At 54.0% G+C, this 25,336-nt stretch overlaps 2 protein-coding genes across 2 annotated transcripts in view; one reads left to right on the forward strand and one right to left on the reverse strand.

Annotated features, from left to right (window-relative positions):
- Positions 1–16,412, reverse strand: DCST1 (DC-STAMP domain containing 1). Its single transcript, XM_082467412.1, is given in 23 exon segments — positions 1–317; positions 2,817–2,930; positions 3,052–3,194; positions 3,679–3,795; positions 4,182–4,308; positions 4,448–4,543; positions 4,669–4,768; positions 6,849–7,006; positions 7,407–7,528; positions 8,202–8,345; positions 8,448–8,664; positions 9,404–9,543; positions 9,890–10,018; positions 14,107–14,181; positions 14,250–14,375; positions 14,735–14,788; positions 14,791–14,869; positions 14,871–14,926; positions 16,187–16,191; positions 16,193–16,233; positions 16,235–16,285; positions 16,287–16,316; positions 16,318–16,412. Coding segments are annotated over 23 exon segments (2,466 nt in total). The 5' UTR covers positions 16,405–16,412; the 3' UTR covers positions 1–62.
- The window catches only part of DCST2 (DC-STAMP domain containing 2), a 13,728-nt gene continuing 3,210 nt past the window's right edge, over positions 14,819–25,336 (forward strand). Inside the window, exons 1-14 of the mRNA XM_082467030.1 lie at positions 14,819–15,371; positions 15,548–15,718; positions 16,015–16,120; positions 16,369–16,562; positions 16,888–16,953; positions 17,430–17,643; positions 17,820–17,977; positions 18,717–18,881; positions 20,340–20,507; positions 20,638–20,738; positions 21,742–21,872; positions 23,182–23,309; positions 23,672–23,765; positions 23,871–24,011. Coding sequence (XP_082323156.1) covers positions 15,104–15,371; positions 15,548–15,718; positions 16,015–16,120; positions 16,369–16,562; positions 16,888–16,953; positions 17,430–17,643; positions 17,820–17,977; positions 18,717–18,881; positions 20,340–20,507; positions 20,638–20,738; positions 21,742–21,872; positions 23,182–23,309; positions 23,672–23,765; positions 23,871–24,011 — 2,105 coding nt within the window. The 5' untranslated portion in view covers positions 14,819–15,103. The remainder of the gene's footprint in view (positions 15,372–15,547; positions 15,719–16,014; positions 16,121–16,368; positions 16,563–16,887; positions 16,954–17,429; positions 17,644–17,819; positions 17,978–18,716; positions 18,882–20,339; positions 20,508–20,637; positions 20,739–21,741; positions 21,873–23,181; positions 23,310–23,671; positions 23,766–23,870; positions 24,012–25,336) is intronic.

Here is a 25,336-nt window from a genome sequence, read left to right on the forward strand (position 1 = left end):
GCGTGTACAAAGCATTTTATTAAACAGGAAGGAGCGGGTGGGAGAGCCAGCAGGACGCCCCTTCACTCCGCGTAGGTAGCATCGTCGTTGCTGTCGCTGTAGGCGGAGGAGGAGAGCTCCTCGCGGGGTGTGCAGACCGGGCACCGCTGCTGCATGTCGTTCCAGCACGACCGGCAGTACACCGCCTCGCAATCCGGCGTAGGGCACACGTAGGACTCGGGCGTCTCGGGTGCCTGGCACACCACGCATCGCCTGCGCAGCCAGGGGCGCAAGAGGGGCAGGCAGCGGCGGTGCAGGATGTCCGCCAGGTGGCGGCGCTGTTGGGAGGCATAGGGGGTTTAGAGCCTGTTAGCGCTTCTTGTCTGAAGTCTCAACCCCTGACTATGCCCACATGTTGGAGGAAGCTGGATTGGGCAAAGAAGACCCCTGGAGGGCGAGGGTGCTATGCAAGTGGGTCCTAGAGAGCCTCCCTCACTCCGTGATGGAGAGTGGGAGGATGAAGCCTCGATTATCTCCCAGCCAGTAACAGCAACTACCATCATCACGTTACCATAAATCGCCTTATTTGATTCTCACCGTGGGGCTGAGAAGTGAGTAGGGCAGATAAGACTATCACTATTGTGTTCCCCCCCACTTTACAGATTAGAAAGATGAATCTCATAAATGTTAAGTGACTTTCCCAAAGGCACAGACTGAACAATCAAACCTGCCTGGACGCAGGTACCCTGATTCCAAATCACAAGCCTGGCTCATTATGCTCCCTCCCTCTCCCACCCTCTCTCCGCACAATTGCCAGGAATTCTCAGGCCACCTTATCAGATGCTCTTTGCTCAAGAAACTCCAGGGGGGACTTCCTTGGTGGTCCAGTAGTTAAGACTCCGTGCTTCTCACGCAGGGGGCCCAGGTTTGATCTCTGGTCAGGGAACTAGATCCCACATGCCACAACTAAGAGCCTGCGTGCTACTTCTAAAAGATCCCTCATGCCGCAAAGAAAATCCCGCAGGCAGCAATGGGGATTTTGCCTGCCGCAACTTAGACCTGGCGCAGCCAAATAAATAAATAAATGTTTTTTAAAAAAAGGATCTCCAGGGGTTGGGACTTCCCTGGTGGTCCAGTGGCTGACTCCGTGCTCCCAACGCAGGGGGCCCAGGTTCAATCCCTGGTCAGGGAATTAGATCCCACACGCCACAACTAAAGATCCCGCATGCTGCAACGAAGATCCTGTGTGCCTCAACTAAGACCCGGTGCGGCCAAATAAATAAATAAATATTAAAAAAAGAAAGAAAGAAAGAAAGAAACTCCAGGGGCTCCACTGCTTGCCAAACAAAGGCAGAACTCCTGGGCTTGGCCTTCTGAGCCTTCCACAGTCTGGTCTCTTTCTAGCCTCTGCTCCAACTTACCCCTCCCTGAACTTTGCATCTTCTGTGCCAGTTTCTCCTTAGACTAGCTCTGGCACTTGGCATTCCCTTTGGACTCTGAGTCTTTGCACTTTCTGTTCCCTTAGCTTGGAATGAATGCCCTTCACATTTCCATCTACCCATCAAAATCCAGTTAACTCCATGATCTGGTCATGGAATCATAGTATGTTCATTTTCAGTGAGTTTCTTAGGAGGCTGGATCAAGATGGTGGAATAGAAGGACATGGAGCTCACCTCCTCCTGTAGTATGTTCATTTTTTCATCAGACATTCATTCAGCCCCTACTGTGTGTCATGGGAGTTATGGGATCTAGGCACTGGAGGAAAAAGTTAAGCAAACACAGTCTCTCACTTTTATGAGCTTTGTTAGGGCTGATTAAATAAGAGTGGCTGCCACTTGCTTTTGAAATAGTATTGGGCACTGTACCAAGAAACTGTAAGTAAATTAACTCAATTCAAACAATAACCATGTAAGGCAGATATTGTTGTTATCACCTCTTTTTCAGGCAAGAAAACTGACGCTTGGAGAGGTGATCACTTGCCTAGGATCACACAGTGACAACTAACACATGTATAGAACTTGCTATGTGCCTGCACCATGACAGTGAGACTCATTTAATCCTTACTACAACTAGATGGAGTAGTTAACTCCATTTTACAGAAGGGAAAAACCAAGGCTCAGCATTTAAGTGTGTTCAAGATCACACAATTGTCATCATAATAAGGAGAGGAGCCAGGATTCAAACCCAGGCTCTCTGGCACCAGAGCCCCACACCTGACCACCACTCTATTACTGATCTCTAGTGAACAGGCCTTACAGATCTGTCCAAACTCCCCATTCTTCAGAGGAAAAACTGAGGTCCAGTGAAGACCATGGCCAAGGTCACACAGCTTAATGAGGGAGTGTGGACTGGAGCCTGGTTCTTCCGACGGTGTGCTCTTTCTGTACACTGCATGCCCCTTCATGAAGCCTCCCTCATCCCCAGCCCACCTGCTTCCCCTCATCCACCAACTCTCCCACCCCACCCACCGATGGAACTGCACTGAGGTTCTGGTCTGAAGCCCTCTCAGAAGAACCTGTGGTTTTGCCTTGGGTCCCTTGTTTCTGATGAACCCCTCTTGCTCTCCTTTGACCTGATGGTATCAAATCTGATTCCCCTTTTCTGCCTGCTTCCCAATGGTCCACTTAGGATCTCAGGCTGGGCTGAATCCTGGGGCACAGAGATGGACACAGCCTTGACCTCCAGGAGCTGGATGACCAGGGCCCTTGGCATGCATCCCATCAGAACTCACTGAGCATCAGTAGGCCTGGGACCTTGGTGGGGGCTGGGTGGACTGAGGGGAGATACCCCTCCCCCTCAGTTCTCAGACCCAGCCAGGGGCACAGGCCTGGACTTACAGGAGCCCTCTGCTGTCGCGCCCGCCTCACGATGGTGGCCCTCCTCAGTTGGGTGAAGGCTGCTCTCTTCCTCAGGAGCTCGTTGTAGAGGAAAAGGATCCGCTTCTTCTCACGCTGGGGCCAGGGAGACAGTACAGAGGAGGAAGACATTCCCCAAAGATGGGGCTTGTGGGGAGCTGGGCTCAGGCTGGTGTGTGTGTGCATGTAGGGGTGGAGAGGGCGGGGCGAGGCGCACCTTGGGGAAGTAGAAGGCTGCGATGACCCTCCGGAGCCGGTAGCCGAAAGCTTGGAGCAGGCAGAGACACACTAGCAGGCTGCTTGGTAGTGCAGCCCTCAGATAGGCCCTGGTACTCAGGGGCACGGGCTGGGGCAGGCAGGCTGGCAGAGGAGGCAGGCCTGTCAGGGCTCTGGCCAGGACCGGCTGCGGCTCTGGGTTGAATTCCCCATGCCAGTGGGGTGTGGGTTAAATCTCTGATTACCCTGTTCTCCTCCTGCCTGCCCCTCACCCTGCAGAGCTGTGTTGTCGGTATTATAGCCACTAGGCCCATGAAGCTATTTGCTCAACTTGGCACAGATGTAGAAATTTTCCATCACGGCAGAAAGTTCTGTTGAACAGCACTGCTCCAGAGGGCTGGGACCAGATGGCCCCAAGGCCCCAGCCCTCAGACTCCTCTGACCCAAGCCTGTCATCCTCCAACTCTTCAAGCCTGACCTGATGTTCCCTACTTTAATTTCTCCAATGCAAGCACGCCAATCCCCATCTCGCCACAGCCAAGGCCCAGTCCCCGAACTCTTTGTCTTGGAAAGACCCTGGCCCTCCCAGCCCTCAATTCCTCTGATCCAAACTTTCAGCATCACTCACGCATGTTGTTGGATTCCACCACCATCTCCGAGGAGGTGTTCAGGGCCCCGATGGTATTCCGAAGAAGCCGGGCAAGCATGGAGTCTCCCCCGACTTTCACCTCCAGTTTATGACTGCCTGAAGCCAGGATAGGGGACGTGGTGTGTGTGAGGAGGGGAGTCAGGAAAGCGTTGGAGTTATGGGGATGGGGCAGGTTGGGGACTGGATGTAGGGGAGAGGTCAAGGCATACAAATACTTCTCAACTGCACAGGACTTTCCATCCCTTCACTGAGTATTAATTCCTCCTTTTGGTAGATATAAAGGGGGGTGAAAACAGAGACCCCCAGTGATAGCTGTCAGGTTGCAGGGCTGATATTTGACCCTAAGGAGGACAGGGAGGGGCCGAGATGCAGAAGGAGGTGAGGAAATTGGAAGAATTGGAGTGGGGCGGCTGCACAGGGGTGGGAGTTCTCCAGGGGGTTGTCTCTTGGGCCTGGAGCCTGGGGTGGGGACGGGGGCTCACTGCGGAAGGAGTACTGCACGAAGGAGTGGTGGCGGATGGTGTCGAAGATGGAATAGAGAGCCCAGTCCAGGCCACACAGCAGTAGTAGCAGCAGCAGCACGGGCAGTGTCTCCGCGAGCTCCCTTATCTGCCCAGGGAGCAGGAGGGGCAGAGCTGGGCAGCGCCTTTGGCCCTGGCATGGAGTCCCCTCTGACGCCTTTGCCCTCCACCCCGCAGATCCCTGCCTCTAGTAGGATCCAGGGGCCTGCCCTCCATGCCATCCTCACCACATTTCTCATTTCTGAGGCCTGGATAGTGGGGTCCCAGGGGAAGATGACTGTTTTCTTCTCGGCTTTGCGGAGCGGCAGCAGAGTCTGCTTGTCCTGGGAAAAATGTCCACACGGTGAGAACACTGAGCGCCCTCTCCCTTTCCCCTCTGCCCTCCTGGAGCATGAAGCCACACAGGGCGCAGAGCAGGGCACCCTTGGGCAGGGCTGCGCCCACTCACCAGCTTCTTCCTGCGTTCATCGATCTGACAGAAGTAGGTGCTGATGTAGATGTTGTCGAAGCGGATGTCCCCGTTATAGCTGTCCACATAGGAGAAGCACCTGTGGACGAGGGTGTCTCCATCGCCTCCAGGTTCACCCACCCCTAACCATGGGCCTCCCTGATGCACAGTCAGCTGGCCACCCAGCACGCACTGAGCACCATCTGCGTCCTAGGAGAAGAAGGCTCTGCCCTGCCCTCCAGCAGTCCACGGTCCAGTGAAAGACATGCACATACACACTGGTGAGACGTAACAGAGGTGAGGAGGGGAGGGAGCGTCGTGTAAGTGCATGCGTGTCCTTAGGAGGTAGGGGAAGGTTTCCCAGGCATGGAACTTTCAGGATGGATATCAAGCAGAAGAAACAGCAGGAGCAAAGGCACGGAGACAAGGAAACCCCTCGAGGTTGCAGAAATCACCTGATCCATTGACTACCACGTTCACCTCTCAAGTCCCTGCCTCTTGGCCGAGCCCTCAAAACATCTCCCGGAGGTCACTTCAAGCAAAACTCGTCTCAAGCATCATTTCCCTTCTCTGACACACCCTTGAGTACGGCGATGTTTTCCGTGTGTGCGTGTGTGTGCCCACGCAAGTGTAACTCTCCTCTGTGTATCTATCTCCCAAAGTCCCACATAATGATTCAGTTTCCTGAGGAAAAAATGTTAATTGTTGGAAATGTGTTTAAAACTGTAAAAGTACATTAAATAAGCTCTGTAAACTGTGAAACATAAGTTCCAATGCTGTTGGTTCTGGGACCCTGTAAAAATCCACATCTTTGCCTTTAGGATAGAAGTAACTATAAATGCAAAGAAAGACTGTGGGCGCCCCCTTGTGGAGAGACCTAGCGCTGCTGGGCCTGGGCCTCCTGAGTCTGGTCTCCGCCCCTCAGCCAGCTCAGCCCCTTCAGTGAGTGACCTCACCCAGGTTGAAAACCTGGAAGTGGCTTTTGACTCTGTGCCTCCTTCCTTCCCTCCCCAAGCTGGCTCTGAGACCTGCTGCACCTTCCCCCTACCTCCCTCCATCTCAGGCCAACTTCCTGCCACACCCCACGCCACTCAGGCTCCCTAATCTCTGACCCACCTTGGCCTCCCTGCCTCCAGGCTGTTCCAGTCCACCCTGCAACCTTGCAGCTGGGGGGCAGTTCAGGGCCCTCCTGCAGGGATTTCCAGACTGTTCTGGCTATGCCCACTTCAGCCCAGTCCTCAACCCCAGCCTCCGCCTTCCACATCCCACAAATGCCAGATTCCTGGTCCAAGAGAACACCTTTCCTCTTCTTGACCATAGCTCCCCATCTGCAGCCTTTTGAAGCCCAGTTATGACCCTTGCAGGGGCCCCTCCTCAGCTCCCATACCAGACCCGAGAGCCAGTCCATAGTACAGCCCTTGAACCATCTCTGTTTTGTGGATGCCTCGCCTGCCTCCCCTAGACCCTGAGCTTCTTGAAGGCAGGAATGTGGCTCATTGATCTTTGTCCTCCCACAGGGCCCTGGGCACGCACATAACCACTCACCTGCAGTCACCCTAAGCCCCACAAACAGGGGCAGCCAGAGCAGGCGCCCCTGTGGCCGCCTTTGCCCAGCCCCTGCCCATCTCAGGCATTTGGGGGTGGAGACAGGAAATAGAGGGTCCAGAGGTCAGCAGGGAAGCTGAGTGAGGCTCAGGGCAGCCCAGCTGGACGCCAGGCTGGGTGGGGTTGAGGACTTTGGTCCAAATGGAGGGAAAGTAGCAGCCAACGCAGCAGGTGGGAGAAAATGAAAGCAGAGTTGGACGATAAAAATGGCACAAAGTCAGAGCCAAGGGGAATATGAAGGGCAAGAAAAAAAATCAAAAGTCAAAGCTAAAAGTGGGGAAAAAAAAAAGTCAGCATTGGGATAAAGGCCGGAAGGAGGTAGATAAATGAAGACGGTCGCCCTTTTAAGGTGGTGGGAACATGGGTAACGTTTCTTCTGACAAAATGTCCACATTTCCTTTACCTTTGGGTAAACAGCGATCCCAGCTATATAAAAAGGCAAAGTTAAAGGCACAAGAACATTCACATTCAGAGTCGGAGGAGGGCTCTGCAGCTCCGTTCTTAGGGCCTCCCTCAGGGCAGGGCTCCAATCCAGAGCGGAGGAAGAGGCATCTGGGTGGAGGTTCAGGACTCACGCGTGGAGGACGAGCAGGAAGGTGCAGGAGAGCAGCACGTGCAGCAGCCGCAGGACCCACTCGAGCTGGGCCTCCTGGCGTCTCACGTAGTCCCGCACCTCGGTGCTCACGTGTTCCCAGCTCGTGTTGAGGCCCAGCACCCCAGCCCGCTTCTCTTCCTGGTGGACGGGCCCGGGTGCCGACTCAGAGGCCCAGACCCAGCCTCCCAGCCTCTCTGTGGCTTCTCTCCCCTGATGCCCCACTCCTGTCCCCGGACCTTTGGGAGTTGCCACTGCCTTCTGTTCGCTGCCCTCCTTGCCACAGTCTTGCACCTGTATGAGGTGACACCTCCTCACACCTGGCCGACCACCCATCCAGAGTCAGGTCCCTGCGTGCTGCAGGCTCGGCACCCTCCCTCTCCTGTCACCCAGTCCCAGCACCACTCCTCGTCTCTTCCCCATCCCTCACAGCCAGCCACCTCCCTCCTGTGCCCGCTCCCTTGTTCTTCCTCACGCCCTGTTCCCTGTGCCCTCCTCCCATTCTCCATCTCCCCCCACCCTCACACTGCCCTTCTCCTACCTTGAGGTTAATAGTGGCTGAAAATTCCCCCTCCAGGCCACGAATAGACTGGTTGAGGGAGTCATAGGTCTGCCCAAAGTTGCCTTCCACTGGGATGCGACTACGGCACCAAACTTCCATCACTGGTGGACAGGGGGCCCAGGTGAGGGGTCTCCCTGGGCCCGGCCTCTAGTCCTCCTTTCCCGTGATCCTCTTCATGCTGCTTTTTTGTCTCTCTGCCCATGACTTACTTTCTTTCTTTCTTTCTTTCTTTCTTTTTTCTGCGCTATGTGGCTTGTGGAATCTTAGTTCTCCGACCAGGGATTGAACCCGGGCCCTTGGCAGTGGGAGTGCGGAGCCCTAACCACTGAAAGTCCCTGCCCGTGACTTTCTACCACCCTGAGTCTTTCCCCTCTTCACTCTCCTTGAATTCTTTCCCCCATTTTTTTCACCTGTCTATAACCATACCAAACACTAATTATGATAGCCAGTACTTAATAGAGCAATTCCTCTGTGGGCCAGCTCTGTTACCTGCTTTACATGTGTTATCCCCTTAAATCCTCAAAAACCCCTAATGGCATGAGTACTATCATTATGCCCATCTTTCAGATGAAGAGACGAAGCTGAGAGCCTTGCTGTAAACTCACCTGAGTCACAAAGCTGGTCGGTTGGAAGGGCTGGACCCTGGGGATGCTGTGTCCTCAGAGCTGAAAGCCTGCCCTCCTGAATGCCTTCCTACCCTACACCTGCCCAGTGGTCCCCAAGGACTCAGATCCCTATCCCTGGTGCTCCCCACCCTCCTGCCACTATGCTGACCCTTGGCAATGCCACAGAAGAACTTGAACTTCATGGGCAGGCAGAGCAGGTGGTTGAGCAGTGGGACCCAGATGCGTTGAGTGCACTCTCTGTGCTTTTGGTCAAACCAGCGGCGGCAGTTTATCATGGCCTTGTTCACCACATCTGCGGGAAGGGGCAATGGGGGGTCTGAGGTCCCCACACCCTGACCCGGAGCCCTGGCCCAGCAGCCCTCCCCGCCCTCCCCTGCCCAGGGATCCCCCTCACGGGAGCAACGCAGCTTGGTCTTCAGCTCATACATCTTCTGTGTAGAGAGGCGGTGTCTGAAGGCTGAGGCGCGGAGGGTCTCTCTGCCTGGGGCTGTCTCCTCCGAGCCCTCGGCATCCTCGGGCGCGTATCCACTCTCACTGTTCACCTGGGCATCCAGTTCCTCAAAGGAGTTGGTGATGTTCTGAGTCTTGGCTTTCAATGACTCTTTGCTGCTCTGGAGTCAGAGGGAGGAAAGGGGTCAGGCATGCGAGCTTAGAGCTTCTGCTGCCAGACAGCCTGTTCCTCCCCTATTAGCCAAGCTTTGGGCTCTTACCTCAAGCCTATAGGGAGCCTAGGCCCAGAGATGGCCTCTCGCCTCAAACTGTCCACTGTTCTTAGTCCTTGGGAGCCCTCTCTCCTCCCCAGGTGCCCCTGCTTCGCTTACGTCCCAGGCTCCCAGCTCCTCTTGAGGCCTCCCATCCCAGGTCCTGGTTAGTCAAGGAAGGGTTCTCCAGGTCCTTGGACTTCACCCCTCATCACCAACCTCTCAGGCCACTGTGCCATCTCAGTGTCCCCGACTCCCAAGCCCCTCAGCCCTTCTCTCCCCAACTCCTCAACTTTCCAATTCTTCCGATCTCCAGTACCCAATTCCCTCCTCCCCTGATCCTCAAAGTTTCCAAACTCCTCAAGGCCAGGGCCCCCAGTTTCCTGAAATTCTAGCTCATCTGCCCAGAGTACAACCTACTCAGGTGTTTGGAAGTGTGTGTGTGGTGTGTCCCAGTGGCTGGGGGCGGGGGCTCTCCTGGCATTTAGTGCCCAGGGACCAGGGCACATCCTGCAATGTTTGGGAACAGTTCTGTCAAAAATGCCAGTACCGCCCCCATTGAGAAACTGTAAGTCCAGGGTCCCAGCTCAGGTCACCTAGGCCCTGCGGGGAGAGGGACCCCTAGGCCCTGCCTGTGTAGGGTCCTGACCAGCAGGTCCTTGAACACTGCCCGCAGGGGGGCTGTGGAGACACGCCAGGCCGAGCGGGTGTTGTTGATCTGCAGCTCCACAGTGCAGCCGAGCGATGCTATCACCTCATTGAGGTTGTGCCGCAGGTTGGCCACTGGTCCTGCGGGAAGATGCCCTGGTAGATTATCTCCCTCTAGAGCCAATTAACTTTCTTCAGCCCATCCCTAGCTCCTGCTCTGCGGGCAGTGACCACCTTCTAGAACTGTACACTGATGGGCCTCAGAAGCTGGTGAGAGGTCATCTCATTCAACCCCTGATTTTTTTCTCTGTGTAAATTAAGGTGGCCCAGAGATGTGGAGGAACTCTCTCAGGGACACACAGCAAGTTGGAACAGCTGGGATTAGATCCCCACTCTTTCTCCTTCACCAGGCCTGGCTCTCAATGGATGGCCCACCCAGGGTCACTGCTTCAGTGTCACTAACTGGTACCCAGGGGCACACACTCACCCTCATAGATGGCGGCCAAGGCGTATCCCAGCACAAAGAGCCGGCCCTCCTTGCCCAGCATCTTGGGTACTAGCAGGAGGCTGGTGCAGCGGATGTGAGGGGAGGTCCCCCAGCCTATGGCCCCCAAGCCTGTCAGGAGAGCCCAGGAGGTGGCGAGGCAGAGTCAGGACACTAAACCACCAGGTTTAGCAGAGCACACCCCACCCCCACAACTCCCTTCTAGAACCATCACCGTACTGCCCTTGTCCCATTTACACTGACTCTGATAGGCCTTCTAGGCCACTCATGCATTCATTTATTGAAGAGCCATTTACAGAGTTCGACTGTGTGGCAGCCTGTGGAAGGGCTTGGAGAGATGGCTAGAGATTGAAAAGCCATGGTCGATGATTGACTTGGTGTGTGTATGAGTGTGTGGGTTTGTGTTAGGGAAGGGGGCCAACACTTCCCTTTTCCAGGCTGGATTCACACTAACCCTAGGTACTGAGGGAGCAGAGAGAGCAAGAGAAAAATTCTGGAAACAGGCACTGGTGCTCAGAGCAGTCAGAAGAGAGGTCACAGCCACCTCAGTATTCCCCGTGCTCTGACACCTACCGCACTCACCATCTCGGTCCCTAATTTTAGCCCTTAATCGTGTACCTCCTGGTATGTTTTAGCAGTTTCACATGTGTCTCCCTGTGGTCTCTGCAGGGAAACAGTGAGCTCCTTGAAGCTCATAATCCAGGGAGAGAGACAGACGGGTAAACAAATGACTGCAACACCAAGTGCTAAGTGCACAGGGAGGTGCTTACAAAGAGCTGTGGGAGCCAAGGAGGGAGCGGGTGTTTCTGCGGGGGCGGGTGGGGCTGGGAAGGCTGGACAAAGGAGGTGATGTGTCAGCTGGGCCTGGAAGATGAGTAAGTGTTGTTAGGCATTCCAGGCCAAAGGAACAGCATAAACTGGTCAGGGAACCTAGAAGATTCCTGTGTGGATAGAGTGTTCTCCCAAGGATCGCCAAAGCAAATCCTAAGTCCTGACTCTTCCCTCCATCTGCACTGCCCTCGTAGAGTCCCCAGCGTCTCTCACTGGGACTAACTAGTCCCCTACTTCCTCTCTTGCTAACCTAAACTTCAATTTTCACAAGGCAGACAGAGGCATCTTGTAAAAATGTAAATCCGATCATGTCCCTTTTCCGCCTGAAACCGTGCAATGACTTTCCATCTCACTTGGGAACAAATCCAGGCTCTCCTAACACGGTCTACCGACTCTCGTGATCTGGCCCCTGCCTAAGTGATCGCATGCTACTCAGCCCTTCGCCCACCGCGTCCGCCGACGCTGGCCTATTCCACCAGCCTTTTGGCCTTTTGGCCAAGACTCAAGCTGAGGACGATAGTGGACAAATAGTTGTCCTACATTCTGAGGATGATTGTTGACCAAGCGTTGCTCTACATTCTAAAGAGAACCCCATGGAACTTGCTGACCCCAGTCTGGGCTTTACCAAAAGAGCTAAACTGGTTTTTCACCCCTCTACCCCAACCAGTCTATACAAAGACAAGACCAGAAATCTGAGTTTTCTGGACGTAGAGAGAAGTGGTGAGAGTAGGCAGACATGGGAGGAGAGTCTGAGGAGAGGATGGGTGTCCACTTCCTCATGCCTAGTGACAGACTCCAAGAGAATCCTTCTGAAGCTGGTGCTGCAAGAAGGGGAACCTGGCTCATCCCTCCCAGCTGGACGTCCGCTGAGCTGCAGAGCCTGGCAGGGCCACCCCAGGGCTGTCACCGGAGCACAGAGAGGGAGGAGAGTTCACGGACGTGCTCAGCAGGGCCTCCCGGGAGTGTCAGGGAAACATGAACGTGGAGAGTGGTACTCGCTTCTCATCATGACAGGGGAGAGGGCAGCTGCAAGGGGCCCTGCTTTCCCAGTTTGGCAGGGCAAGGATGTGTGCATTTCCTCTGGGACAAGCAGACGTGTGGAGGGCAGCAGGCCTCAAGCCATCCCTCTGGGATGGGGACCTTCTGCCTGCTTGGGTGGAGGCATCCAAAAGTAAGAGGCTGCAGGTGGCCTGTAGGAGCTACAGGGAGCTTCATTCGAAGTCAGTCAAAGAGAACTGCCCTCAGCAGGAAACCGGGCACTGTGCGGTCCACACAGAGCCTCCAGCGGGACCATGAATGGGCCCCCTGAGACCGCCAGGATGTGAGCACTCGCCGCACAGAGGCGGTGGAATTCAAACAGTATCGATGACTTCAGACTTTTGTCCCTTTTCCTCTAATTCTTCTAATCCCCTTTCTGACATCAGAAGAACCAGAAGGGGAAGGAAGTGGAGAAAAACAGTGAGTGAGCAGGCCATGCCCCCTTCTCCACCGCGGGACCTCACACCAGGGATCAGGCCTGAGCTGCGGGGCAAGGGGGCGGTAAGGAGGGAAGATGTTTGAGAATGGACGTGAGATTGAAATCTTGACGTAGACTGGATTGGACCTCTTAAACCCTAAAAACAGTCATAATTACTGAAGCAGGACTAGGTCTTCTAGATTAAAATCACCAGAAAGCTAAGGGTCTGTGTGAGAGGTCATCAGTGGGAGAAAGGTTGGAATACAGTGGTCAGGGAAAAAAGTAGTTTTCTGTTGGTATCCCATAGAGGTAGATCATTCAGTGAACCGGGGATGATGCCATGTCCGAGCCCCTTGCCTGGGACAGTGTTAGGAAGGGACACATGCTGTCGCTCTGACCAAAGAGGTGTGGGGGAAGTTGGCTGGGGGGTTACGGGAAGTTTTCTTTGTTCTTATAAGAGACATGAGGAAGGATTGTTCTGCTCTTTTGACATTCCTGTATGAGGATGTGATGCCTGGATTTGCTGCAGCCATTTCATGACCCGAAGAGGAATGATCTACAGACCAAAGACGGCAGAAGAAAAAAGTCGAAAGGAAGCTGCGTCTTGGTGGGTTTACTGAGCTGCTGAATTACCCAAACTCCAAAACCACTCTACCTTGAAACTTGTTATATGAGATGATAAACTCCCTCTATGGTTAAACCACTTTTAGGTGGGTTTTCTGTTCTTGTGGCCCAACACCTCCTGATACGAGGTCTCCATTCAAATGTCACCTTCTCTGAGAAGCCTTCCCTGACTACTCAAGCTAGCTCCCAATCCCTTTCTATCACATTCCCCTGGTTTACTTTTTTCATATCACTTGTCACCATCAGAAATTCTCTTGTTTATTTCTTGTTCATGTGTTGTCTAACTCTCTCCACTAGAATGTAAACTTGAAAGAGAACGTAAACTCTGAAAGAGCTGGGTGTGGGGTTGGGGAGGGGGGAAGTAGTTGAAGGGAATTAAGAGGTACAAAATTCCAGCTATGTAATAAATAAGTCACAGGGATATAATATATAGCATAAAGAATTTGGTCAATATCCCTATTGACCAAAATACGGCCAATATTTTATAATAACTTTAAATGGAGTATAATCTATAAAGATATTGACTCAATATGCTGTACACCTGAAACTAATATAACATTGTAAATTAACTGTACTTCAATTAAAAAAAGAACATGGCCAATAATATTGTAGTAACTTTGTACGAGGACAGATGGTTCCTAGACTTATCGTGGCGATCATTTCATAATGTCTGCAAATGTCAAATCACTGTGTAGTACACCTGAAATTAACATAATATTGTACATCAACTATATGTCAATTAGAAAAAAAAGAAATCATTATAAAAAAAAGAAATCATTAGATTTATATTGTAGCTGTCACTGCACATGTATATATACAAGTATGCACTATATATTACAATGTATGTATTGTATGTAATATGTGTTATATATTATAAGCTCTAGGAGTGTAAAACTTTTTTTAAAAAGTGCTGGGTGCTTGTCAACCTTGTTCACTGCTGAATCCTTAGCAAGTGCTCAGTTAGTGCTAAATGAATGAATGAGTGAATGAATTGAATTTATCAGAAGCAGCAGGAAACAAGACCAGAGAGGTCAGGAGAGATGGGGATTATGAATGGTCGTGGGGTTTGGACCATATCATGGGGGTAATAGGGAGTCCCTCAGATTGGGGAGACTCTAGCGGGCAAGGACTGTGTCTTCTTCTGTAGACTGGGGGCCCCTTCCCTCCTCTCAAAGCCCAAGACAAGGCTGAGGCTACAAGGGACACTTGGGAACAGAAGAAACAAGTGCAGACTCCTTCCTGGGCACCCAGGGCTGGGCTGTGTCCCTGTCCTTAGCCCGGCACTAACCCACCAAGCTGTACAACGTCACCATCTTCTGATCTTCATAGATGTTCATAGGGTTCACCAGGAGCTGAAAGAGACCTAAGGATACAGGGTCAAGCCAAAGGTCAAAAGATGGGCCCCACCCCTGACCTCTGCTCTATACTCACCTATGGCCAGGAGCCCCCCGGTGCCTGCCCCCAGCAGGAAAGCACTGACTGGAAACTCGCCCCGCTGGCGCCACAGGAATCGGCTACAGGAGACGGGCAGCCCCCAGCTCAGGAACCTCTGCACCGCTGAAAGGTCGAAGAGTTTAGCCCAGCAAGGCCAACATACCACTCTTCCGGCTGGGGCGTGGTTCATTAGGATTAGGGGCTTGCAGCGGGGTAGAGGCCAGGGGAATCTGGATGAGGGTGGCAGGGACTTGGGGGATCCTGAAGAGGATGAGGGACCCTGGGGAAGTGGGGCAGACATGAGCGATAGAAGAAGAAAGGGCTAGGCCGGAGGAGGGCACTGGATGAGGGGGTGGAGGCTGGGGGACCCCAAAGTGGGGGAAGGGGCTGGGGTCCTGGAGGAGAGATTGGGTGAGAGGAGTGGGGGCTGGGAGTCGCTGGGAGTCACTGGGAAGGGTCGGGGTCTCTGGTGACCGACTCACTGGTGTGGGGTAGTTTCCTTTTTTGCCCTTTTGCTCCGTTCTGATGAGGTCTGATGGCCATAAGTGTGTTCTGGATGAACACTCTCTCATCCCAGAAGTCTCCTCGAAGATGTCCTTGGACGAGAGGTTCTGCTTCTGTCTCCACCGCCTCACCCACAACCTGTCTGGGGTCTGTGTCTTTTAATCCCTCTGCTGTGAAATGTGGAGATTAGAAACCTACCTATCCCTTTGCAACTGGATAAAGAATTCCAAGATACAGCAAAAGCCCTCCGGAACCTTAGAATTCGTTGAGAAATTCTAGGGCCTTTAAGAGCCACAGAACCTGGTGGGCATCGCCTGGAGACAGGGAAACGTTTAGTCTCCGCAGCCATGCCCAAAGTCATGAAGGATGCGGCGCACCCCTTGGGGGCAGAGGAGCCGAGCATGGCGCGGGCCGTGGTCCGCAGCACAGGGGGCTTTATCCTGGGCTTGTCCTTGGCCACAGCCTATGGGCTCCTGGAGCTGCTGGTGGAAGGGCACAGCCCCTGGGGCTGCCTGGTGGGCACCCTCACTTTGGCCGCCTTCCTTAGTCTGGGCATGGGATTCTCCCGCCAGGTCCGAGTCACCGTCCTCCTGTTGCTGCCCCAGGCCTCCTCCAGTGAGCTTGGCACCCAGTGGAAGGGGTGGGCCCTGGGGCAGGGGCTGGGGCAGGAGGGATCTTGAGGGAGAGGGCGGTTGAGGGAAATACTCTCAAGGCTTCTATAAGGCACTTGTATGGTATATGCCGCCATGTGCCAGGCTGGGGGCCTGGTTCTGAGGGAGCTCTCTCCCTAGAGCAGGGCCGGACACTGCTATTGGTGGCTGCCTTTGGGTTGGTATTGCAAGGGCCTTGTGCCAACACCCTGCGCAACTTCACCCGGGCCAGCGAGGCTGTGGCCTGTGGGGCAGAACTGGCCCTGAACCAGACCGCCGAAGTGCTGGAGAGGGCCAGGCAGCCCCTCGTCAGTAAGGCCGCCCATCTCCACGGACTCCCAAGTTCCCCCCCGTCCTCCGCATTCTACAGTCCTCTGGCTTCATTCCTCTCCATTGGTCCTGGGCCCTAACCTCAAAGCACCCTGTTACACCCCCTGACCCTCGCTCTCTGGCCTGCTCCACCGCCAGATGAACTATTTCCCAGACCCAAGCATCCGGGCTGCCCATTTCCCGAGTGGCAGGCCCCCTCCACTCCCTACTCCAGGGCAATGGTGACAACCAGCCCTCAGAGGAGGAGATCCAACAGTACCCCTGCCCCCGCCTCTCAGGTGCCCTGAACAAGATTAAAGCCATTGCCCAGAAGGCCAAGGAGGTGGCTGACCGGGTCCGAAAGTTCTTCCGGTCAATCATGGATGGCGTGAAGCACATAGGTCAGTACATTAGCATGTCTGTTTTGTGGGGGGGGGGGGATCAAAATTCACCCAGTCTCCTCACCCTCACCCCCCATCCAGGACTGTTTGGGCCCCGCCTGGGTGTTGACTAGTTCCCACTGGATATAGCGCAGCCAGGCCCCTGACCGTGAGCCTCTCCAGCTCTGGGTGCTGTCCTGGTGTTCCCCACCCACCCCCCGAGAAGATGCTGCAGGACTCCTGGGTACCAGCCCCGCAGCCATCCCCAGCCAGGGCCCTGCGGAACGTGTGGTATTGGCTCCTGCACATCGGTGACGTGTGCAACTCGGAGCTGGGCAACCCTTACCTGAAGTGTGCTCGGGTCTTCGATGACGCCAAGGACAGCTGCATGCAGGTCATACCACAAGCCTACCACCTGTGTTATGTGCTCATGCCCTTCAAGCTGATGCTCTGTGGACTTGCCAGTGGTGAGAGAGCCGGGGGCTCGCCGGCAGGATTGGGGGCCCGGCAAACGTAGGGGTCAGGTGGGAGGGTGGGCCCAGGGGCCCAACGGGGGGCAATAAATATGGGACCAATAAGGACGATGCGCCCTTTGTGGGATTGTGGGGGGCAGATAGGGAGGAACCAATGCGGAGGGTGGGGTAATAAGGAGAAGCCAAAATGTTCTGAGCCCATGTGGAGGCTAGTAGGAAAAGTGAAAAGTCAGGGGGCCCTGTGAGAGCAAGGTCCCTGCAGGTGGGAGAGGCAGGCTGCGTCTCCCTGGCCCTGCTGACACTCGGTCTCGGCTCTCAGTGGTCCAGGTTTTCTGCATCATCCCCGGGTACATCCAAACCTTCCTGCGTGAGAGCATCGTCACGCGTGAGTGATCCCCTCCTAGCCCTGCTGCATGCGGTGCTCCTGAGAGGCCTTCCTCCCCCATCCCAGGATGTGCCAGCCCAGGAGTGCTCCCAGACCATGAATGAAAATGCAGGAAAGGACCTCAAGAGGTTACCCAGGCCAGTGTCCAGGAAATTGGGGCCCAGAGAAGAGGAGGTGCTTCCTGAAAGCCTGACTTGAGAGCAGGAGCTGGGGAGAGAAGCAGGGTCCCTGCCCCTGTGGCAGGTCATTGAGATGTTCGTTGTGGAGACGTAAGGCTGGTGCTAAGCACGCAGTGGCAATGGCATAGACTGTGGAGACTTTGTCCCCTCCTCAGTCCACTGTAGGTCCCAACACTGGGGGTTCCCGGCTGGCCTGTGAGCCGTGGGACCCCTGGGCTGACCAGGCCCCTCCCGAGGGCAGCCCCATGCCCTCCTAACTCTCCTTGCTTGCCTCTCCCCCGGACCCGCGGACCTCAGCCGTGAGGAGGCTGATTAACCAGGTGCGTCAGGAGTTTGAGTTCAACATGACAGCCACCCACCACTTCTCTGTGGATCTCAATGCCTCTCGGAGCCTGTCCCAGGTAGCTCTGGACCTCCATGAAGCTGTCAGCATGAAGCTGCACCGCGTCCGAGAGGCCTTGGCTCTGATGGGCTACACAACGCCTCTGCTGCTCATGCTTCTCTACCTCCAGTGAGGGGATGGAGGACGGGTGTGAGGGCGGAGAGCTAGGGCTGCTGGGGGGCCGGCCCACGCCCATGGCATCCTGGGAGGCTGGAGTTTGGGGGCAGGGTGGGGGGTGGGGGAGGGTGTCCTGCCCTGGGGGGCTGGTCGGGGGTTGCTGAGCGGCCTCACGTGTGCCCCATCAGAGCCCTGTGTTACCGGTACCGCTACCTGAACTGGGACAATTTTGACAACGTCTACATCACCAGCCGATTCCTGCGCATGGATGCTGTCCGCTCCGTGGCGGGATTGCCCACAGTGCTGCCACTCAGTGCCCGTGAGGCCAGACAGTACATCCAGCCGGGTGAGGGCCCTGGGGACCCGGAGACAGGGACCCTGAGGGAGGCCAGGGATTCCCCCAACCCTACTGCCCTGCCCAGAAGTGCCGTGCACAGGCCGGGCTCAGGGCGGGACGAGAGGTCGGGGAGACAGGCCAGAGCTGAAGGAAATTTCCGTGGGGGGCGGAGACACAACCCTGTCTTTGGGGAGCCCTCAGAATGAAAGGGGAAAGTAGGGTCGCTCAGAGCACGCAGACAGAGAGAGGAGGGGAAGATGATGCTTCTGGGAGCACCCTGGATGTCGGGACGGAGGGAAGGATGCGTGGCGAGTGGATACGGAGCAAGGGAAGCGAAGGTGGGGAGGCTTTCGATGGGGGGAGGGTGGCGAGCAGGAAGTGTGCCTGTGCTGATATGGAGGTGATGCAGCTGGGCAGGGGTGGGCAGTGCTCTCTGTGAAGTGGGGGGCCAGGTAAGGGTATCAAGGATGCCTCAGGAGGGAGGATTCCTAGAGACTGGAAATAGGCCACCAGGCCCAGGTGGAGATGCTAGGCCTGCACCTCTAGCCACGGAGCCCCTGCCCACAAAGAGTGCTTCCCACCTTTGCCCAGGGGTCCTCACAGCTTCCGCGTCTTCCAGATGAGCAGACAGGCTCCAGCTTGATCAGGGGCAGGAGCCGCCTCCAGGAGGGAGATCTCTGTAGGAGCTGGGTTCTGGTGGGTGGGGAGAATTGGGGAGCCTCCTCCTGACCAGCTCTCCCCTACCCAGGCTCCATCTTCTTGTCCCAGTGGGAGCAGATTTTTTACATCCTGGCGACCTTCCACCTTATTCGGCACCTCCTCCTCGTTTTCCTCCTGGTCTTCTTGGACTATGCCATCTTCTGGGTCCTGGACCTGGCCCGGTACCAGCTGCAGGGGGAGATCGTGGCCCGCAGTGAGCGCCTGAACCTCCTTAGTTTCCTCAGCCCTGGGGGATTGCCTGAATGTCCCCATGTCACTCATACTTACCAGCCCCTGACATTGCCACTCCTCCAGCTCTCTCCTCTGCCTGGTAACCCCTGTGCCCAGTTCAAGATTATACCATAACAGAATAGCTAAAAACACAAGCTCTAAAGTCAGACTGGCCTGGGTTCAAATCTCAGTAGTGTCCTTTACCAGATGGTGACCTTGAGCAACCTTGCTGAACCTCCCAGACCTTCAGTTTCCTCATCTGAACCATGGCACAATCATGGTAGCAACCTCTCTGGGTGGCTCTAAGGAGTAAATGAGACCACATGTGCTAAGTGGCTGGTGGACCTTTGAGTGTGTGCCACAAACCACAGAATAGAATTAATCTAATCCTGTGTACCAGAGGCCCAACAGAAAAAGTTAAAAAAAAAAATACCCAGAACATGGGACTTCCCTGGTGGCACAGTGGTTGAGAGTCCGCCTGCCAATACAGGGGACATGAGTTCGAGCCCTGCTCCGGGAAGATCCCACATGCCGCGGAGCAACTAAGCCCGTGCGCCACAACTACTGAGCCTGCACTCTAGAGCCCACGAGCCACAACTACTGAGCCCACGTGCCACAACTACTGAAGCCCGCGCGCCTAGAGCCTGTGCTCCACAACAAAGAGAAGCCACCGCAATGAGAAGCCCGCACACCGCAATGAAGAGTAGCCCCTGCTAGCCGCAACTAGAGAAAGCCTGCACACAGCAACAAAGACCCAATGCAGCCAAAAATAAATTAAAAAAAAACACCCCAAAACAATCCATAAAACACTTAGTTCAGTACCCACTACACAATCAATGCTTAGCAAATGCTTCATTTTTTTTTAATTTTAATTTTATTGAAGTATAGTTGACTTACAATGTTGCATTAATTTCTGCTGTACAGAAAAGTGATTCAGTTATACATAATATATATATTCTTTTTCCTATTCTTTTCCATTATGGTTTATCACAGGATATTGAATATAGTTCCCAGTGCTATACAGTAGGACCCTGTTTATCCATTCTACATATAATAGTTTGCATCTGCTAATCCCAAACTCCCAATCCTTTCCTCCCCCAGGCAAATGCTTTAAAATAAATGCTTCTGGGTGGTCACGGAGTCAGGGGATGGACTCACTGACCATTAAGGTCATTTCAAATCTGGTAGCCTGGGAAGGCAGACCAGGCACCAGTGCCAGCCAGCTCTGGACCATGGAGCCAGTCCCAGGTGCCAAGGGCTGATGTTAGGCCCCAGGGCACCATGAGGGTGCCTAGGGCGCCCAAGGCCCCTGGCTGAGGGCCTGGGGGCCATCTCTATGCCTTGCACTGTTCACTCTCCACCCTCCAGAAAGTATGGCCTTTCCGGCATGGTGGAGTGGGCAGCTGCCAAGAGCATCCCTCACACAGTGTCTTGGTGCCAGGCCCTGTGCTAATATCCATAACTGTGGAAGGCACTGGCTCTACTGGGAAGATTTACCGCGACCTGGTGTCCGCATTTGATGTCCTGCAGCAAGGCAACATCACCATCTTGTCCCAGCGCTGCCTCCTGCGTCCCTCGGAGCCCAACACCACTGGTTACATAGTCATCGGTATCCACACCCCTGAGGGCACTGGGGGAATAGACACCATTCAGGGAAGGAGGCGCAGACTGCTGAGGGTGAGCGTGGCTGGCACCTCGTGCCCTCCGGCAGTGGCTTACTGTGTCTTCTGTGCCCCCAGGTGTCATGTATGGCCTGTGCTTCTTCATCACTTTGTTTGGCAACTATGTCAGTCGCCTGCGGCGGGTCATCTGTGCATCCTACTACCCATCCCGGGAGCAGGTGAGTGGTCCGCGGCCAGTTCCTGCCCCCCTCCCCAGGCTGCTAAGCTCATGGCTGTCTGTCTTGGTTTGGGGGAGTTAAGAGGCCTTCAGCAGCCCAGCTCTCTCTCCTCTGGTTGAACCCCAAAGCAAATGATCTGGACTGCAGATGGCAGAACTGGTGCCTCTCGGGGCAGGGCTTTCTGAGACAAAGCTTGCCTCCAAAGTTTTGCTAAAACCCTAGGGGGACAGGAGCCATGTTAACATGTTGAGGTGTGAATGGAAACTCACCATTTGTTTACTCATTTATGACCCACTCACTGAGCATCTACCGTATGCCAGTTACCGTGCTGGCCTCAAGGATGCCAAGGTGAACCAGACACAGTCTTGAGGCAGGCCGGACAGGCTGGCATGCATGCATGCATGCATTTATTTATTTATTTATTTATTTATTTATTTATTTATTTATTTATTTATTTATTTATTTATTTATGGCTGTGTTGTGTCTTCGTTTCTGTGTGAGGGCTTTCTCTAGTTGTGGCAAGCGGGGGCCACTCCTCATCGCAGTGCGCGGGCCTCTCACTATCGCGGCCTCTCTTGTTGCGGAGCACAGGCTGCAGACGCGCAGGCTCAGTAATTGTGTATCACGGGCCTAGTTGCTCTGCGGCATGTGGGATCCTCCCAGACCAGGGCTCGAACCCGTGTCCCCTGCATTGGCAGGCAGATTCTCAACAACTGCGCCACCAGGGAAGCCCCCGGACAGGCTTTTAACAAGATGTTACAATGAAAAAAATGTTTTTATTAAGGAATGAATAAAGTGTTATGGAAACCCAGAGGAGGGAATGGGTGAATCTATCTAGGGAAGTCCCAAAGTCTTCCCCCAGGAAGGGGCATTGAGCCAAGCCTAGAGGGATTCATAGGAGTTGGACAGAAGGCAAAGGTAGGGAGTGAGGTGGGAGCAGAGGGCATTCCACGTAGAAGAAACAGGATCAAGGGCACCCCATCCTTGACCTCCCCTCCAGCAGGAGAGGATCTCCTACCTCTACAATGTACTTCTGAGCCGCCGAACCAAGCTTCTGGCTGCCCTGCACCGATCAGTGAGGAGACGGGCAGCTGACCAGGGCCACATGAGTGTCCTCCAGGTGCTGGCCAGGCGGTGAGCCCACTGTCCTTCCTTATATGAAGTGGGGTGAGAGGGGGTAGAAAAAGAGCCAGAGGTCAGAATGGACCACTGTCCTTCCTAGGTGTCCAGAGGTTTGTTTGAAGAGGGTGCTCACTGCATGGCATTCATGCATGAATGGATTGAGGATGAGAATTCTTAGGGGTGGGGAGTGAAAGGAGGAGGAGGACAGGAAGCAGAGATGTTGTTGCTATAGTCAGAGGGATGGAGGTTAGCCTGCAGGAAGCACTACCCTTGGTTTGGAGGGTGGTGCTAGAGAAGACAAGGGTTAGCTACGCTGGCTGGGCTGGCCTGCTTTTTCTAAAAAATTAATTAATTTTAAAATTGAAATATAGTCGATTTACAATGTTGTGTTAATTTCTGCTGTATAGCAAAGTGATTCAGCCACACACACACATAAACTCTTTTTTTTATATAATTCTTTTCCTTTATGGTTTATCACAGGTTATTGAATATAGTTCCCTGTGCTATACAGTAGGACCTTGTTGTTTATCCATTCTGTATATAACAGTTTGCATCTGCTAACCCCAAACTCCCACTCCATCCCTCCCTCACCCCCCTCCCCTTTGGCAACGACATGTCTGTGAGTCTGTTTCTGTTTCATAAAAGTATATTTGTGTCATATTTTAGATATCATGTATAAGCCATATCACATAGTATTTCTCTCTCTGACTTACTTCACTTAGTATGATAATATCTAGGTCCATCCATGTTGCTGCAAATGGCATTATTTCATTCTCTTTTATGGCTGAGTAGTATTCCATTGTATATATGTACCACATCTTCTTTATCCATTCATCTGTCCTTGGACATTTAGGTTGTTTCCATGTCTTGGCTATTGTGAATAGTGCTGCTATGAACATAGAGGTGTATTATCTTTTTAATTAATTTATTTATTTTTGGCTACGTTGGGTCTTCGTTGCTGCACACGGGCTTTCTCTAGTTGCGGCGAGTGGGGGCTACTCTTTGTTGCAGTGTGCGGGCTTCTCATTGTGGTGGCTTCTCTTGTTGTGGAGCAGGGGCTCTAGGCGCGCAGGCTTCAGTAGTTGTGGCTCGCGGGCTCTAGAGCACAGTCTCAGTAGTTGTGACACACCAGCTTAGTCGCTCCATGGCATGTGGGATCTTCCCAGACCAGGGCTAGAACCCGTGTCCCCTGTATTGGCAGGCGGATTCTTAACCACTGCACCACCAGGGAAGTCCCGGGGGTGTATGTATCTTTTTGAATTACATTTTTGTCTGGATATATTGGGCTGGCCTGCTTAGTGTCTGGGACCCCTCTCCTCAGGTGCTCCTGCCTGGCTCCGTTTATCAGCCACTCTAGGCAGCAGCAGACCTACTGCCTGGGCTGCGGGCAGCTCCAGGATGAGGGGGACACAGAGAATTCGGTGTCCTGCGGTACCCCAGGCTGCCGAGGTGAGACTCCTCGGGAGTATGCCTCTCCCTTCTGGGACTCACCACATTTGCATATGACAATCAGCTGTTGTCTTTCTTTTATGGACTTCTCCTGTACCTCACCTTTTGTACCCCTCCCTTCATTACTATGCATGTCCTCATTTACACAGAGCCCTCAGGTAGCTCATTTTCTCTGTGAGCCTTAATCCTCCAGTGCAAATAGAATTTATATGCAAGTGACGTTGCAGCAACTCCCTAGTGTGCACCGCTTGATGAGGATGGTCCTCCCAAGGGTGGGGTCGGGGAGGCAAGGGCTGAAAGCTGGGGAGCACAGTGGTTGGGGGGGTACAAGTTTACCTCCTTTCCCCCCCGGCCTCCTCCAGGTCTCTTCTGTCTCACCTGCTTCCGCCTCCTGGACAACACCTGCTCCGTGTGTGCATCTCCCCTCTCCTACCAGGGGGAGCTGGACCTGGAGCTGTGAGTCTCCAGCGACATGGGGTGGCCGGAGTCTGTGGGGGCAGTGGGAGCAGCCACCCCTCCCCCAGGACCTCTGTGGGCTACTGAGATGGGAGGCTTCTCCAGGGACTCCAGTGATGAGGACGGCCCCCGCCTATGGCTGGCGGCAGCTCGCAGAAAGGGTCCTGAGCAGGAGGCGTTACTGCAGCAATGGCTCCAAGAAACGCTGGGCAGGCCCCTCTTATCGGAGTCCAGCTCCGAATTCAGGTGAGCAGAAAGCTGAAGGAGTTGGGGCCTGGGAGGCCTAAGATGTTCTGTCACATTTACCAAGGGCTTCTTGGGTGCTAGAGATGGAGATGGAGATAAAGGGAGGGGAGGGAAGGGAGGCTTGCCCTGGAGGAGCCCACCAAATGGTGGGGGAGAGCGACAGCAAATAGATCAGTGACAAATGCGGAGAGCGCCCCGATCGAGGAGTGAAGCAGGCTCTGGGCAGCACAGAGGACAGAACAACCTGTTTGGGATGGGGGGATATTAATGAAGGCTTCATAGAAGAAGTGAAAAAAGAGGTGGGTTTGGGGGCACTCCGGGGGTTTGTTAGGCTGAGGAGTCGAGGAGAGCATTCCAGGGGGAGGCTTTTGTGTGTGAGTTTGGAGAACGTGAGACACTTAGGAGGTGCGCGGGGGTGTGGGGGCGGGCGGAGCTAAGGGAGACGTGTATGTGTGGCCGGGTGGAGACTACAGAGCATGCTGGGAGAGGTGGGAGAGGGCCTCACTTTGCCATCTGAAGATCCTCAGTCAGAAAGTGATATAATCATATTTGTCTTTTAGGACAGTAAGCTAAGGAGGCAGAATGGAGGCTGGGTAGGAACAGGGAGACCAGAGAGGAGGCTGTCTTATCTCAGGAAAAGTTGGTGATGGCCTCAGGATTGAGGTGCTGAGAATGACAGGGAGTTTATGCTTGGGACCGGGCGGTGTTAAGGCAAGGAGAAACAGGTTCTGCAGAAAGAGGAATGGCCCAGTTTGAGACCTTTGAGGTATCTGTAGGGAATGCAGCGGGAGATGCCCAGGGGACAGTTAGAAAAGGGCAGGGCTCTGGGCCAGAGGTGTCTTTTGGGGGGGTTGTTGACTTAGAGACTGTAAGAGAGAGGATGAGCTAGATCACCCTGGCAGAGGGCAGGGCAGGAGAGGAGGGGACAGGGACAGAACCTTGAGGGGCTCAATCACAAGCCAAGGAGGGGAGAGGCTCACGAACAGAGAGCCAAGCATATCAAACGCTGTGAGATGATCAAGTAGGATGAAGCCTGAAGATTGGCCATTGAATTTGGCGGTTGAGAGATCCTTGGAGTGGCTTATGGGAACATTTCTCATGGTGTGGGGAAGGCCAACACCAGTCTTAATGGGTTGAGGGGGGGGTGACTGGTAGAGAAGACTCAGAAACAGAAATGGGGTTCGCGGCTCTGTGTCACTGTTGCAAGAAGTTTGAGAATTTTTTCTTTTTAATATAACTGCTGTAGTTAAAAAAAGGAAGCTTGATGGTAGAGGAGGGAGTTAGCTTCATAGAACAAAAGAGTAGCTTGAAGGGAACCTAAAGGA

Source organism: Balaenoptera physalus (assembly GCF_965194825.1).
Source record: "Balaenoptera physalus genome assembly, chromosome: 1".
NCBI lineage: Eukaryota > Metazoa > Chordata > Mammalia > Artiodactyla > Balaenopteridae > Balaenoptera > Balaenoptera physalus.